We start from the raw sequence: 18169 nt of genomic DNA on the forward strand, positions 1-18169 counted from the left end.
ATACGACCCAATACGAAACGGCTAGGGTTTCTGCTGAACAGCGTCGACTCGCCGAGTCCATACCTGGACTCGTCGAGTCCAGTCGCGAACCCGCGACCAAATCTGCGACCCTACTCGGCGAGTCTGGCTCCAACTCGCCGAGTCTCCCCTTTAAAACACCCCAAAATGCAATTTAACCATACTTGAGATTTTGGGCTGTTACACAAATCTCGGAATCGATTAAAAATGAAAATTTGGTTTTGAAAAATCACTATGTGACATTATTTCTTTCTAACAAACGGAAGTAAATTGTTATTTCTATCATTTAATTTTTGTTAAATACAAAAAATAACAACTTCCTTTAATCCTAGATTCATATCTTCTACATGATCCAAAAGAAGCCATCTTTCAACCTTTATTAGTAGAATATTTGTTAGTTGATAGTTACAATTAATCTTATATTTTTTTTAATGTTATCCATGTTAACAATATCTTTTAGTTATGTACTGTATCAACTTTCGATATAATATAAACAAGTATCAATTTTTATATACAATTTCGTTCATAACTGAACACAACATAAAAAAAAATAAAAAAAATAAAAAAAAAACCGCTGACCCATGCGAAGCATAGCCCTTTTCTAGTTAATTTTTATTTTTAAGTTGTGTCAAAATTTAAAAAAGAAAAAATAAATAAATGTTTACACTTTTTGACCCGTATGCCACTTTTACGGCTTTAAACACTAATAATGTAAAAGTGAGATGCAATTTCCACCACTTTCGCATTTTGGCCCATATATTAACTTTTTAAAAGTTACTTTAACTAATAACCTTCAATAAAAACACAAACCATAGCAAATAACAGTGAACTTTGTCACTAAAAAATATAGATAACGCTCTTTTTCATGATAATAATTAATTTGTATTTTTCTATGGAGTTGCATAATATACCAATTTACATTTTGTTATATAATATTTATCGAATTTGGACCAAAAAATATATAAGGATGTTTATTGATAATTGGTCCAAAATTTAATGTCATCATCTCACAGCATTTTCATGAAGAAAACGTTGCCACATCACCCACCCAATCTTCTTACAAAAACATCATTCTCCTGGATATAAATCATAAGGCAAAGATTTCAAGCTCATCAACAGTTCATCACTAAAACCATAAAATAAAATGCCCACTATATCACCTTCTTCTACCTCTGATCCTGCAACTTCTTCATTTATCCCTGAAAAAATGGCTACAAAACTTCCGGTTGAGATAGGGACGAAAGGAACAGTCGGGTCACTCATAATCCAAGAAATCGAGTACTTCAACAGGCTCGAAATCCCAGTAGCAGCTCAAACACGCAAAAATGGCAGACACACTAAGCCAAGAAGAAAGAACAGGTTCGTACCAAGCATGTGTTCAGCCATCGAAGTGGAGAAAATTACAGTGGTACGTTACAAAAACCCTAAAAGATTATCGATTTAGCTATTGGTTTCTGAAAGCTTGGAGAAATTAAGCTTCTTGAGTCGATTTGTTATGGGATCGGGCATCCTGCACTTTATGTCCACCACTTCAACTATATAAGAACCCTTTCGTCTATTAGGATTCCGGCCACTTTTTCTCGTTTTGTGGGTTTTGGTTTTCCGGCCGGTGTCGGTGTTCTTTTCGTTTGTACTGCTGCTGTTGCTTGAGCTTGCTTCAATGGCGGAATTTGAAGATGCATCTTCGACTGTGTGTAATTCTCTTGACATTAAGGCACTTATTGTACCGGTGGTTCCAATTTTGATGGATCCTCCGCCACCCTTGATAGATTCGAGTGCTGGAATCATGTTTTACCACCAATCTTGATCGATAGTGAAATTGCTCACGAATCTTAAATTTGTACTTAATCACAAGTTCGCAGCCTCTTTTAAGCTACAAGTTTCCAGAAATGGAAGTAATAAATACATGACACGTAAAAGAAGATGAGGGTTGTTGATAAAATAAACATAATTATCGTGAAATTAACAAGGTATGCACTACCATTATAAAACAAAATTTTGGGTATCCACCACAATAACAAAAAGAATCATATTTTATGGTACAGAATAAATTAATAACAAAACACGTAATCGTGATTCATGGAACAAGTATGCATAAATGTTTTCAAAACGATCGTTGTGATATCAAGAATTTAAATCAGAATCAAATGATGTTAAATTGGGGTTGTAAAACAGGTATGTTGATAATCAAAACCTGGATATAAGTTACATCGAGAATGTACATTTTCTTGAATTATATTTCGATTGTTGCATGAAATTAGCGCGACCATAATCCAGAAAAGAACTTTGTTTTCTTAGGCACAAAAAAAGAGAGCAACATAATAAATTATGTGTATGGAAAGTTTAGATTCCTAAGAGAGTAAGAGACCAATATGAGTATTTTTAGTATATTGCTAGTTTGCAAGATAGTTTTTGAAAGCTTCTATCTTTTAACTTTTTTATAAACACTCGAAAAAAAAAACTTCATAATTAGTAGAGCTTCTAGCTTTAGCTAAAACAAAAGGTTTTGAATCTAATAAGGTGCCACCTTGCGGGAATATAATCTAATTCTTTTGGCACTACTCATATGAATTCAAACTAAACCAAACACAACATTTTGGCAATGAATCATTATAATGTGATCAAACCAAACTGAATGAAACCGACAAAATGTTGTTTCATAATGCCTAAAAAACAAAATACATGCTTAATTGCTTATTAAAATAGGTTATCAAGAGTAATGTCACATTGATATCGGTTGCAAAAAAACTGATACTCAAAGGGTAAAGCAACATCACGTATATACATTATACATAGTACTCTTATTTATTAATATTTTTAAAAATCTGAATTTTACAAACCTTAAACTCTATTTGTTAAAAGTGATTATTACAAATACAACCCACTAAAATGCATCTAAACGCCGTTTCTTCTATAATGTGTTATAAAAGTTAAATATATGATTCTAACTATTCAATATCTTCAAAACACCACACTGATAATGCTCGAGAGATAAATCTAACAAAATTCACCCACTTGAATAATTCAAAAGGTTAAAAATCATCAAGAAAAAGCTTGAACATTGCACAAAATCATTTAAGGTAATATGAACGAAATTAGTTATCATCCTCGGTTCCAATCAAATGCAAGGAATGACATGTCAACTATTACCCTAAATAAAACTTTTTGTTCATTTCAAGTCATTTCTTGGTGAATTCAAACTTTACTGACTAAAGTAGAAACTGGAACAAGATTGGTGGCCATTAAATGCAATTAACCCTAATTAAAAAAGTAGGGTGAAGTGGATGAAGGCACCAAACTTAATCTTTAATCAATGGCATTCAATAAATATCGGGACAACTTCAATAAACACCATAACTAATCATCAAATTTGAAGTGCAGAATTGATGGAGAACCACCTTTAAAACCCTAGTGCCCACTTTTTAAATCGATCTTAAACCACACGCCATGGGCGAGAGTGTGTGTAAATGTGAAGAAACAGTGGGGCAAAGTCCATAAAGCATCATAAGGAAGATAAAGAATCACAGATGGAGACAGGAAACCCCATTAATGAGTCACCTTCTGGTAAGCATCAAGAAACCATTTTTAACAGGTTGTGAAAAGGGAAAACCCAAGAAAAGCTTACCCAAAATGCGAAAAGTTCTAATAGAAGAATCTTTAATGAAAACCTTCAAGAAGAAGCTCCGGATTTTTTTAATGTATGCAGGCAGCTATCAAAAAAACCAGGGAGAAAATCAAGAACAAGATCCGACAAGAAATGTGCCCTTGCATTTTCATGGACCAAGGACCTTTTTTTTATGGGCTGATATGTAATCGTACACCCTCTCATTTAAGGGTTTTTTTGTCAAATTAATTAATGGGGTTGTACATCGTAGAATAATCTCCTATTATAATAAATAAGTACAACTTAGACACGTGTCAATCATATAGCCTTCCCCCTTTGAATTTTCCCACTTTTTTCACTAAGTGAATTTCCGGTTCTACCCTTCATTCACCACGTCAATTTTGCTGCATTTCAAACAAAAAAAGGAAGGTAATTAATAAAAAATTGGTAAAATACGATAATTGAATCTGTCAAAAGGTAAATTCTTATCAATTCCTTAAATACCGCAACATACCTAATCTTTGTTTTTAAAATACAAATATCACGGTTTCTTCATTCACAGCGATTACAATTTCCACAGGAAGACATATATCAATTACAGTAGACCATCTAAAATCGTGTTCTGTTTTTCTTTAAGGTAACACTTTCATTCATCTTATCATTCCTTCTACTGTTTTTTTTATCACTTTCTTTGTGTATATATCTGTTTTTTTTAATCAGTTTGAAGGCTTCATAATCATAATATGAACCAAAGTATGAAACTGTTACGGTATATAAGTATTCAGTTAAGTAAACATCAATCGTTTTTTTAAATGTATATGTTTCATTCGTAACTCTTTCATTCAACCGTGGTTTCTCTTTAAGGTAACTCTTTCATTTATCTGATCATTCAAACTACTGTTGTTTTTATCACTTTCTTTGTGTATATATCTGTTTTTTTTTAATAAGTTTGAAGGCTTCATAATCGTAATATGAACCAAAGTACCAGTCTCGTGTATTTAACCAAAATTTTTCTAGATTTGGTCATCTGTTAAAGGAAGATCAAAGTTACATCATTTTAAAACCCAGTATGGCTGCTGTGAAGAATGGGTTCAGTGTTACCGGTCAAAGACAAACCATTACTTTGGATTGGAGAACTATTATAAAAAGATGTGACGATTTTTCAGGTCCAATTAATGGTTTTCTGTTTGTTGAATTTAATTCTATCGTGGAACAAACTTGCCCAAGACAATCATTTTTTGGTAAGTTGTTTAATTTTATTCCATTCAGTTTTATAATTTATGTATTTTCTTATCAATGTTATTATCAATTTTATTCCATTCAGTTTTAACTAAATAATTTCTACTTCTATTTTATTAAATTGTGTAGATGTTATTGGACAAATTGTGTCATTTCGTCCCCTTGAAGCATCCGATCCTAACACACAAAGGCATTACATGAAGATTACACTAACTAATTTAGAGTGAGATTATGCAAATAAAAAATTATTATTTTTATTTTATTCTTATTTTTACTAATATAAGTATCAATTAAAAATACTAATTAAATTAAAAAAAAAAATTAGGAGTGTACACTTGCAGGTCACTATATTTGGAAGTCAAGCACACCAATTGTCACAGTACTTGAAAAGTAACCCCACGGTTACTTGTGTTGTTATAGTGATGCAGTTTGTTAAACTGAACATTTGGGATGGTTTGTATTTAAACTATATATATTTACATATTTTTCATCAATCTACTTTTATTTAATAATTTTTTTTACAGGAATAGGTCAGGCAAAAAGTCATTATGATGTAACAAAAATGTTCATTAATTCTGAAATCGATGAGATTAATGACTTCAAAAAAGAGTTAGTCTATTTTAATATATATTTAAACTGTTTAAAAAATTATATGTTGTGTTTAAAATTATAACTATTCAGTCTATTGTAATTAATAATATAACTTAAAACAATCCAGATTGAAAGTTAATGTTAATGGAGGTACGCCGGAAAAAAGCATAACTACGCTGCCAAGTTACGCTTCTTCATACATAGATGATTTTAAAGGGGATTTCCCTTTAAAAACCATTTCGGAGATCACAGAACCACTCAAAGTATGTTTCTTTATTTTAGGTCCTTTGATTTTATATACATTTTTTGTGTTTTTTTTGTTAATTTTACATTTTATTTTATACAGCCAATGAAATTTGTATTAGTTGGTAAGATTGTCAATATAAGACAGAATCTACGTTGGTGTTATGGAGCGTGCTACAAATGTGGGAAAAAGATAAACAAAGTGCCCAAACCAAATCTGTCTTATACTGCCCCCGACAATATCTCAGAAACTGTTGAAATTCAGTGTTTAGATCCAGTTTGCAATGACGAGAATTTTCATGTTGTTTTAAAGTAAACACATATTTATATATTCCATATGAAATTTTATGTTTTTTTAAATTTAGGATGTCATATCACAGACAGATGAGAGTTTTACTCCATCAACAGTTGATAAATCATCTGCAATCAGTCCGTTGAAAATATCAACTGATTTGAAGCGAAACCTCCATGACATTTATGACGTTGATTGTGGAGGTGATATGAGTTCCACAAAAACTAAAAGAAAATCAATTGGAGAGGGAAATACACTTTTAGTTCCTAAATTGGAAAAGTGAGTTCTTTTATGTTTTCAGGAAGAAATTAGAATTTTTGAGATGGTTTTCTTTGCTGTTAAAAGTTGTTTTACTTATTTGGTACAATGATTGGTTAAAATAAGTTTTTTATGGGACAAATTTCTTGACAATGGTTCAATTACATTTATTTCATTTTGGTTTCCTTTTTTTGATTACTACTATCATCATTTGAATGTATTTTTTGGATGATTTCAAAGACATATTATTATACCTATGTTGCTTAAATGTCATGCTCAATGTCTTTTTATGTAACCGGTTTATTGTAACTAATTGTACATGTTCGCCTATGTTGTACATGTTTTTCTATGTTACATATTCTTTAAATCCATTCTATACAAACACTTTTTTATGGGACAAATTTTAAGATAATTGTTCTTTAAAATTAATAAATTTATGTTTTTCTTTTTTTGGATGATTTCAATGACATATTATTATAACTATGTTGATTAAATGTCAGACTCAATGTCTTTCTATATATATAAACAGTTTAATGAATTATTGCTTGTCCTTTTTTTGCTAATCGTTTCACTGCCTTATTTTTTAAAGTTATAATCTCCTATTATAATTTATACTTACTGTTTTACTTTTAATGTGAAAGTCAAGTAATCAGATTATCTAACAAAAGATAATAATGTTATTACGATATTATTAGCATTTCAAAATTAACATATTGTTTCTACATTTCTAGATTATCTAACAATTGATAATTTTTATTAATGTTAATAGATTAATATTTCGAGAAAAAATGACCATCCCAAGTATTATTAAATTTATAATAATTCTAAAATCTAATATATATATATATATGCAAACCAGATGGCATTACCTCCATATTATTATCGCAGCTGAAGAAAATAAGTACCAGACTTCCACGTGTCAATCTGCCAGACCTCCAAATTTGTTTTTTCCCGCTTCTTTTCTTCATCTCCAACTTCAAGTCCTTTCATGTAATTGATACATACAATCCCGACAAGTATGTAACATAAAGAATAAAGATAAAGATTCATTAATAAAATTAGAAAGAATATTATGATTTTCAGAAAATATGCAAAAATCTTTTAATAAGATAAACTATACACCGCATGTTCAAGTCAAATATATCAATACCATAAATAATTTTTTAATTTCGTCCATATAACATATTTCATTGTCATTTTATGTAATCCCTTCTTAACTGCAAATCGTATATTTATTAAGAATTGATCAAAAGTCTATTAAATCCCATAAGATCAGGTACAAAAAAATATCCAATCCAATTTTAATAACAACATATGCATAAAATCCGGAGTTATAATCTCATAATATTAAAATAATAACATTTATATGTATAACTATATATAAATATACCTCTATACGTAATATACATCTTCTTTAATTTACAGATCCTGTCTTCTTTGTCTTTCAAAAGCATCTGCAGTTAATAAATCGCTTTTCTTACTTCAATCTACTTCGTAAACTTTTTATCATCTATTTCGTTCACACATCAACTACCATTGAATTCTTCCTCCTGTTAATCCTGCAAAACATCCAGAATCACATATCAGGTAAGTTTTTTCAGAGTATTTGGTACTATTCTTTTCATCGGTTGATGTATATTCTTTTAGTATATCAGTTTTTGTATTACATTGTTCATTCAACATTCAATAACAATATACAAGTTGCCATTATATAGTTCATCACTTTCATGTTTAATTTATAATATATTAATGCCACTTTCATGATTTATTGTATTCTTTTCATTATACTCTAATGTATATTGCATCATACAAGGTCATGATTACAAATAATTGAATTTAGAAAACATAAATTATTTTCTCATAACGATTTATATATTTATTTAAACCAAAATTACAAATTTACTAATATAACTTATATTAGTTTAAATTAAAACTTTTTTTCCAAATTTTTGATTAGTTATTACGATTTCAAATTATTAATAATGTTTTTCTTAAGCATGAGAATCTTTAATTTTGAAAATATTTGTAGATTAAAACTTGGACAATAACATTTTCATTAATTTTATTTATTAAACATAAAATTTAATTAACTACTAAAGCCGACATTAGGTAAAAAGGATGTCATTACCTCCATTAAATGCTCAACCGAGCAAAATCATGAACGTGATATGTTTTCCAATTTAAACTCATTCTCTGCATTTAAAAACCAAAAAATCAGGAAGTTCAAAATCTTAATTTGTAAGTCAAAGATATCAATATAATAGCTACTCAATTAATTTCATCAATTTAACTATTTTTTTCCTAATTTTCTGCAATCCCTTATTAAATGCAAATCATATCTTTAATTTAAATTAATATATAATCTACTAAATCCCATAAAATCATGAACACAAAAATATCATATACAATTTCAATAACAATAAATTCATAAAATCAGTGATTATATTGCGAAGATATTCAAAGATTAATTTTATATCTATAAATATACCTTACTACGTGAAATCCAACGTTTTGAAATTACTCATTCGTCTTCTTCCTGTTTCAATTGCATCTGTGAAAGCCTCTTTCAACTTTCTTACCTCAATCTGCTTCATACAAGTTCTATTCATCTATTCATTTGAAATGCCAACTGCTTTTCAATCCTATGCCCTCTTAAGTCCTGCAACAATTACATATTCACATATCAGGTTAATGTTTTGAAACTAATTTTTAGTTTTTTTATTCGACCAATAATAAAGTTTTTTTAATATACCCATAATATCCTCCTACTTAAGAAAATGTACTTTTCATATCAATAAACTTTAGAAATAAATTACACTTCCGTTTATAATAAAGTTTTTTTTTACTAAACTACAAAATTTATTAACAACAAGGACCACTCATGTCATTTTTTTCTACCACAGGGACTGGTATTGTAACTTTTAAAGCCACAAGGACCATTTTTCTAATAAAATATGATAACAATGTCCATTTATGTAACATTTTATTAAAGGATCATTTTTTTCATGATTTTCCTGACAAATACCATAATTTTTTTGTATTACTTATGTTTCAAACTATTGTACTTTCAATATCTATCCATATTATCATCCTACTTTTGAAAATTTTCCTTCAATGGCTCTCACTTAAGATTTTTAACCGTTCATCCTATTTCCACTTGATTCATCAAACAGAAAAAAGAACCCTTTTACCCATTATCCAAAATTATGACGAAAATACCCTTGTGATATTATGTATTTTACTTAGAAATGCAAGCAGAAATTTTACAACACTTTTATAAATTTTAAAAAAAATCTATATATAAGCCACCTACTCTATATTTTAATGAGATAGCGATGAACAAAAATATCATCAAAAGTATAGCATTATGTTTTTTCCATTTCCTATGAAATAAATAGTGAAAAAATTAAGTTATACCGCTACTTTGAGTGGTTTCTGTGACATCCATGCTGAACACCAGGTATCTTAAAGAGCTCACTATCAACTATTTTAGTTTTGCCACGTGTTGGAACTACCCTCAACAAACACACCAGAAGTGAATTGAAGTTGATTAAGCTCCTAATTTCTTCATAAATATCAAATGATTTACCTGTTAAAACAATCACTTTTACATTATCTCTCTCGTAGCATTTCAATCAAGATTTGGTTAATAAAAGTTAAAGCAATGGTACGATCATAATGAAATTGATGATGTAGGTTATAGAAATAATTAAAAGAAAAACAAACAAACAAATTATGGTAGCAAATACCAAATATACAAAATAATGCAAAATAAATTACATTTTACTGCTAGGTAGTGGCTATTGAATGCCTTCGTATCCAAGTTCAAATTGGGTTTCCAATTAATCACCAATAAGCTCAACATCCTATTCTTTTTCTACCTGAAAACAACACAACAGACATCTGTCAAACATAATACATAAAATCAGAATCATATCAGTAGAAAAAATAAAAATAAAAATCAACATGATGGGAGAAAGAGGAAGAGAGGCGTATGAGTACGGATATCGGTTTGGTGTAGTTTAGGGTTTACGTTAGTGTTTAGAATCGAGCAAAAATGAGAAAAGTAGTAATGCTATAACCGCTTAATCGTAAAATTATTATGTACCTAATAAAGAAATTGGATGTCGAGAATTGTAATATGATTCAATAAACACCAGGTAATGGAAACATGGAGAGAGATAAATGGAAACAGTAAGCGAGAAAGGGAGTCCGACCTAGGGTTACAAGGAGAGTTGGGTAGAGATTGGGAACTGAGAAAAACAGATGGTAACACACTGTGACCGAAGAGAGATACATAACACTACCCCTTTTTTTATCTCTGGTTGATCGATACATAACTCCAATTCAACTTCAAACATGTAAGGATTCCTATCTTTGAAACACCCATGAAATATCTTCTGATTAATCACTGAAATGTGATTCCTTCCTCTTCGATTTTTGTGTTTGTGCTGAAATCATGTTTAGGGTTAGGGTTCATTCTCCTCTTCTTATCTCTTCGATTTCTCCCGAGGTTGTAAGGCCAAAATACGATTCACATTTCATAAAGTGTATTTATCATTAAAAGTAATAAATTATTAAGTTTAATATTTTTAATTATACTCACAATTACACAGTATAAACAAATATCAAATATTGATTTTATATTATTTTTAAATGTAAAAAATTTGAAAAAAAATACTGACACATACTTGGAATTCACAACATTTTAGACAGTGTCCTTAATTCTTATACATACTTATATATTAATTTTATTTATTTGATAAATGTTATGTCAATAGTTAATTCTTATCTCTTAAGCATGTTAAGGACTATACTAATTTTATTTATTTTTTAATTGTTGCAGCCATCTGATGCATTCGTTTCCTTCTAAAAAGACTAGAAAACTAAATAGTTTTTATTTAGATAATACAAAAAATATCAATTTGGGTACTAACTCAACACATGTATTTTCAACAACTACAAATGTTAATACTTCGATTTATAAAGGTAAGTTTTTCATATATATTTTTTATTATAATTCTTAATTTTTAAATGACATAATTTTTTTAATAATATAAATATTTATTAACCTAAAAAAATAGATACATTCTCTAATTCTTCAGCCGATGCAAGTCAATTTTCTTCGAAATTTGTAACCGATGCTTACAAAGGTACGTTTATTACTTTAATATTATTATACAATATTATTATTTACCTAATTATACATTTGATTTCCTATCCTATTATTTATTATGCAGAAAACAACAATAACATGGACCAGTTGCAAGCCAGAGAGAAAAGAAGACAAAGAAAAATATATTTGGAAAATAAAAGATCTAACAAAATGAATACAAGAACCAAAATTACAAGTACATCAATAGTGCATCTTTTAACTAATATAATTACTTTTTACGCTAATAATATTTTTAATTCTATGTTTTAAGTTTATTTTACATTTATATACAATAAATGATCTCTAATAAATTTTTTTTTCAAAACCTGTAATATTAGATGATTTCATGTCATTACTTTGTTTTATACATATGTCTTAATTTTTTAAAAGTTTTTTTTATTTGCAGATCAATCAAGCTACATTGTTGGTCAAACTGAAAATGTCAGTTCATTTGCTTCACCTGCAATCCAAAATAGAAACGTACAATACTCTCCTTCCTTTACAGATGTTAGAACTCCGTTATCTAACATTACAAATGTTAGAACTACATTATCTAACACTACAAATGGTAATAATTTTTCTTTTATAATGTACTATTATCCATATTCTATATAATCTGCATATATATACTTTTTTTTGGTCAGATAACATCAGTTTCGATAAATATTCCACTTCGAATGTAGCAAACAAAAGACAGTACAATGTACTTTCAAATGATATGACATCCAAAAATGCATCTACATTAACTGGTTCTTCATCATCAATCAAGTTAAATCCAGGATGTCATAAATCAAAAAGGAAGACGACAAATTTATCCCCTATCCCATTGATTGATTTGAGAGACGATGTAGAAAATATACATCAACTCATAAATGAAAACCTTATGGTTGGTATCTCAAATGGTAATAAAAAAATTAATATCCATTTTCATTTTTTTTACATTTTAAATAGTGTGTTGTATATACTTATAAAATTTCGAAATAATTTTTTTTTTGCCTTTTCTTTTACAGAATATTTGGATCATGGTGATCAAAATGTTGTATGTCAAACATGTCATGCAAAGTTATGGAGAAATGAATCCATTAGAGGCAAAGAAAAAGGGAACACGGATTATTCATTATGTTGTGGTTACGGCAAAGTTCAACTTCCAGAATTAAAGAGAGCACCCTTGAGTTATGAAACAATGTTTCGAAATATGGATTCTAAAAGCAAACACTTTATGAAAAACATTCGACGTTACAACTCAATGTTTTCTTTTACGTCGATGGGTGGTAAAATTGATACTTCAATCAATAGAGGAAACGCTCCATACATTTTTAGATTGGGTGGTCAAAATTATCATAGTATTGGAAGCCTTTTACCATCCAAAGAGTCTAACCCTAAATTCTCTCAGTTATACATTTATGATACTGAGAACGAAATTTCAAATAGACAGAAATGCTTTGGGTATTTTTTGTAACTCCTTATTCATAATTAATTATTATTATTATTTTATAGTTATATATATATATATATATATATATATATATATATATATATATATATATATAGTAAGTACTAATATTATATAAAAATTTATTTTTTTTAGTGGGGAAAAAGATCAATCAACATCAATTGACACCGATATTATTGAAGATATTAAGGTGATGTTGGATTCAAATAATGTGTTGGTTAAATCTTATAGAATGGTAAGAGATAATTTTCAGAAAAATCCTCAAGTCGATATGAAATTACGACTTATCGGGAGAAGACAGCGAGATGGAAGAACATATAACATACCGACTGCTTCTGAGGTTGCCGCCTTAATTATCGGTGACAGTTGTGAATCAATTGAAAATAGGGATATTGTTGTTCAAACAAAATCTGGATTTTTACAGCGTATCAGTGAATTGCATCCTTCATACCTTCCTCTACAATATCCACTGCTATTTCCATATGGGGATGATGGTTACAGTGTTGACATTCTTCATAGAGGTGTGGCATTTACAACCAACAGCAAGCGAGCGAAATGTACAATGAGAGAATATTTTGCTTTTAGAATTCAAGATAGAGATCATTCGTTCTCGCTCATTCTTAATTCAAAAAGGTTGTTTCAACAGTTTCTGGTAGATGCCTATACTATGATGGAAACAGAGAGATTGCATTACATACGTAAGCAACAACATGTTCTTAGATGCGAGTCTTACGAGAATTTACATAACCAGAAAGCTAGAGGAACCACTAATATCTCCAATGTCGGTCAGCGTGTGATTTTACCTTCGTCATTTACTGGTGGTGCACGATATATGTTGCAAAACTATTTGGATGCCATGTCACTTTGTAAATGGTTTGGATATCCAGATTTTTTCATAACCTTCACGTGTAATCCCAAATGGCCAGAGATTAAAAGGTTTCTTAAGGATACTTCACTTCAACCAGAAGACAGGCCTGATATATTATGTAGGTTGTTCAAGATAAAGCTCGATGCATTTATTAAAGAGTTAAGAGAGAAGAGAATTTTCGGCACAGTTCAAGCATGTAATTAAGATTATATTTTTTCATTATTGTATTTAATATTACTCTTATTATAGTATATGTTATTTAAGTTTTTATTGTCTAATCATATTTTGTTTTTTTTTTTTTGCAAATATTTTGCAGATGTTTATACGATTGAATTTCAAAAGAGAGGTTTGCCGCATAGTCATATTTGTTTGTTTATGCATTCTGACAACAAGTTACCCACTGTTGAATTTATCGATCCGATAATTTCCGCCGAGATACCAGACAAAGTTCAAGAGCCTGAATTATATTCACTTGTCAATGAGTTCATGATTCATGGTCCATGTGGAGCTCAAAATATGAATTGTCCATGCATGGTGGATAATAAGTGCTCTAAAAACTTTCCAAAACAATTCTGTAATCATTCGTCTGTTGATCAGAATGGTTTTCCTTTATATAGGAGAAGAGACGATGGTCATTTTGTAGAAAAGTCGGGTGTCAAGTTGGATAATAGAAATGTTGTTCCATACAACAAATATCTATTAAAAAGATATCAGACACATATTAATGTTGAATGGTGCAATCAGGGATCTTCTATAAAGTATCTGTTTAAATACATAAACAAGGGTCCAGATAGAGCTACAGTTGCTGTTCTACCAACAAGCAATGAATGTGAAAATAATGATGCGGTCGATGAAATAACGGAATATTACGATTGTAGATATTTATCTGCATGTGAAGCATCATGGAGAATATTTACATATGATGTTCATTGCAGGTATCATTTTGTGTTTAGACTACCTTTTTCATATTCATTATTTAAATATGATGTTCACTGCAGGTATCCTTCTGTGGTTAGACTACCTTTTCATCTTCCAAATCAACAACAGATCGTGTATGGCGAAGACGATGATATCGACGATGTTCTGGACAAAGCTTCTGTTGCTGCTTCAAAGTTCACATCATGGATGGAGTGTAATGCAATTAATAGTGAAGCACGAGATCTTACATATGTTGAATTTCCTACAAAGTTTGTTTGGAAGTTAAATGGTAGATTTTGGAGCAGAAGGAAAGTGGGAAAAGCCATTGGTAGAATTCATTCGGTTTCACCTAAACTTGGCGAAGCTTATTTTTTAAGGATTCTTTTAAATAAAGTTAAAGGACCGACGTCATTTGATGATATTCGCACAGTAAACGGTCAAACATATGCTTCTTTTAGAGATGCTTGTTTTGCACTTGGTCTATTAGATGATGACAAGGAATACATCGATGCAATTAAAGAAGCAAGTCATTCTGGATCTGGTTTTTATCTACGCTTCTTATTTGCAACTTTGTTCATGTGTAATAGTATGTCTAAACCAGAGGCCGTTTGGGAAAATACATGGGAATATTTGGCAGATGGAATTCTATATAACCAACGACAAAGGTTAAAGTCTCCAGGTATTTCAATTATTATCTTCATTTCTATTTAAAATATTATTTTTAAAATATCAACACCAATTAAATAATTATTATACATATTATTAAATATTGTATTTTATTTTTTTAAGTTAATTTTAAATTTGTGGTGCAGACTTATCACTCAGTGAAGATGAAGTTAAGAATTTAACTTTGTTCGAAATAGAACAAATCTTACTTCGAAATAACTCCACTCTCAAAAATTTCACAAACATGCCTTACCCAAATGTTGAATCAGTTTCTTCTTCGAATAATCGACTTATCATTGAGGAACTAGATTTCGACATTCTCGTTATAAAGAATGACTTTGATCGTATGTTTCTTGCATTAACAAATGAGCAATGTAACATTTTCGTTGACATCATGAGTGCTGTTAAAGAAAATAAAGGAGGTGTTTTCTTCGTTTATGGTTATGGTGGAACGGGTAAAACTTTTTTGTGGAAGACAATATCTGCAGCCATTAGATCTGACGGTAACATTGTTTTAAATGTTGCTTCAAGCGGTATTGCATCATTATTATTGCCCGGTGGTAGAACAGCACACTCTCGATTTATACTTCCATTTGAACTTACAGAAGATTCTTTTTGTAAAATAAATCCAGATGGTGACTTGGCTAGCTTAATAAGAAAAACCTCTTTGATAATTTGGGATGAAGCACCTATGATCCATAAGCATGCATTTGAAGCTTTAGATCGAACATTGAAAGATGTGTTAAGGTGTGAAAATTCTAGCATCTCAGATATTCCTTTTAGAGGGAAAGTTATTGTCTTTGGAGGAGATTTCAGACAGATTCTACCTGTAGTTCCGGGTGGCAGCAGACAAAACATTGTTAACGCTTCTTTGAGTTCCTCATATTTATGGCAACATTGCAAAGTGTATAGATTAACAAAAAATATGAGACTCAGTGTCGGAAAGGATCAAGCTAATATAGAAAAAATAAAAGATTTTGCAAGTTGGTTATTGGATATAGGAGAAGGCAAACTCGGTGGTCCGAACGACGGCGAAACAATTATTGATGTTCCGGATGATATTCTCATTAAGGATGCAGATGATCCTATAGGTTCATTAATTGAGTTTGTATATCCTTCAATTTTGGAGAAGTATAGCACTACAAATTATTTCCAAGAAAGAGCGATACTTGCTCCAAAGAATGAAGTTGTTCAAGAAATAAACGACCGTTTGCTTAATAAGTTTCCAGGAGATGAGGTTGAATATTTAAGTTCAGATAGCATATGTGAGTCCGAATTTGTCCATAATCAGTTTGATGCAAATTTATACTCTCCTGATGTATTAAATGGTCTGAAAGTATCCGGTCTACCAAATCATAAGTTAGTTTTAAAAATTGGTGTTCCAGTAATGTTACTGAGAAATATTGATCAGAAAAACGGCTTATGTAATGGCACAAGACTACAGGTGATATCATTGGGCAAACGTGTTATCGAGGCGCGTATAATAACTGGAACTAATATTGGAAACCGAACTTTTATTCCAAGAATGTCTTTAACTCCATCAGAAAAAAAAATTCCATTCAAATTCACAAGAAGACAGTTTCCTTTGGCGGTATGTTTTGCAATGACTATTAATAAGAGTCAAGGACAATCATTATCGAAGGTTGGTTTGTTTCTCAAAGATCCGGTTTTTTCACATGGACAATTGTATGTTGCGTTATCTAGAGTTCAAAGCCGAGAGGGATTGAAATTATTAATTTTAGATAAAGATGGTAGAGTAACAAACAAAACTTCCAATGTTGTTTATAAGGAAGTTTTTCGCAATCTATAACCAACTTTTTTGTAACATATTTTAGTTATTTATAGCATAGCACATTTCATCCATCGTAATAAGTAAATACTTTATAATTACGTATTGTTTTTTTTATGTTAATTTCATGACTGACATCGTTATTTTGTTTTGAATGAAATCAATTGTGATGTTTTTTTTGTCATTACTTAAACGTATCTTGCATTATATAAAATATTTAATTTTATAAAAGAGGTGGATTTACATTTATAATTAAATACTTAAACTTTACAAATTTATTCTAAATAGAAAACATATCGTAAGAAAAAACATACGAAAACAGCAAAAATTCTATTAACCTAACGTACAATCCACATGAAAGATAAGGAAAAAAAGTAAAAAATAAAGGTTTTAAAATTCTCCATTTGTAGTTAAATACTTAACAATTCTTGTGTAACTAAATACCTACAAATAAAATCCGTATAAAAAAATACAATATTAGTCTTCTAATTTAATGATATTTTATTTATTACATAATTAAATTTACAATTTTATTTAACATTAACACCCGTGGGTTCCACGGGTTTTCACCTAGTATTAAATTAAAGCGATAAGAATAAATTACACGAATGATCCCTATGGTTTGGGTTAATTTGCATGTTTGGTCCTTAACTTATTTTTTTAACTCGAACGGTTGTTACTGATTGTTTTTGTTGCGCGTTTGGTCTCCCTCTCACCTAAAAAAATTATTTTTTTTTTAATTTATTTAAATAAACACACCTCCAACCTCACTTCCACCTTACTTTATATTACCTTACATACCCATCTTATTTAAATAAATTAGAAAATCAAGGACAACATAGTCCTTTTGGGTAAGACAATGATCAAGCACGCAATAAAAACAAACGATAAGAACCTTACGAGTTAAAAAAATAACTTATGGACCAAACGAGTAAAATACATCAAACCATAGGGACAATTCGTGTAATTTACTCAAGGGATAATGACTTAAAAGGTAATATATTTTTCAATTTCTACACATATTGTCATTGAGTTTTTTTTCTTCCATATTTGCTCATTCAACTTGTTTAATTGT

General features: G+C 29.8%; 2 protein-coding genes and 1 long non-coding RNA gene across 6 annotated transcripts; 2 read left to right on the forward strand and 1 right to left on the reverse strand.

The window, feature by feature from the left end:
- Window positions 1–976: 976 nt before the first annotated feature.
- LOC111882807 (uncharacterized) lies at window positions 977–10755 on the reverse strand. 4 transcript variants are annotated; one of them, XR_002847236.3, is made up of 9 exons: window positions 10463–10755; window positions 10026–10126; window positions 9663–9834; window positions 8734–8904; window positions 8374–8438; window positions 7636–7804; window positions 7115–7228; window positions 3644–4026; window positions 977–1891 (listed from the first exon to the last, which is right to left on the reverse strand). It is a non-coding gene; the product is annotated as an uncharacterized LOC111882807 (long non-coding RNA). The 4 variants fall into 4 exon arrangements; XR_008224209.1 differs by having other exon boundaries at window positions 7115–7804; window positions 10553–10755; XR_008224207.1 differs by having other exon boundaries at window positions 7115–7804.
- Window positions 4026–6745, forward strand: LOC111882805 (uncharacterized). The gene is made up of 6 exons (XM_023879183.3): window positions 4026–4863; window positions 4991–5084; window positions 5187–5314; window positions 5386–5470; window positions 5580–5715; window positions 5799–6745. Exons 1-6 carry the CDS (start codon window positions 4692–4694, stop codon window positions 6009–6011), a joined length of 828 nt encoding a protein of 275 aa, XP_023734951.1. The 5' UTR covers window positions 4026–4691; the 3' UTR covers window positions 6012–6745.
- Window positions 10756–11098: 343 nt separating the features above from the next.
- Window positions 11099–17115, forward strand: LOC111882810 (uncharacterized). The gene is made up of 9 exons (XM_023879185.2): window positions 11099–11234; window positions 11330–11398; window positions 11807–11968; window positions 12045–12302; window positions 12411–12846; window positions 12989–13917; window positions 14038–14656; window positions 14720–15318; window positions 15452–17115. The coding sequence occupies exons 1-9, from the start codon at window positions 11099–11101 to the stop codon at window positions 17113–17115; spliced, it is 4872 nt and encodes a 1623-aa protein (XP_023734953.2).
- Window positions 17116–18169: the final 1054 nt, after the last annotated feature.

This window comes from Lactuca sativa, chromosome 5, assembly GCF_002870075.4.
Source record: "Lactuca sativa cultivar Salinas chromosome 5, Lsat_Salinas_v11, whole genome shotgun sequence".
Taxonomy (NCBI): domain Eukaryota; kingdom Viridiplantae; phylum Streptophyta; class Magnoliopsida; order Asterales; family Asteraceae; genus Lactuca; species Lactuca sativa.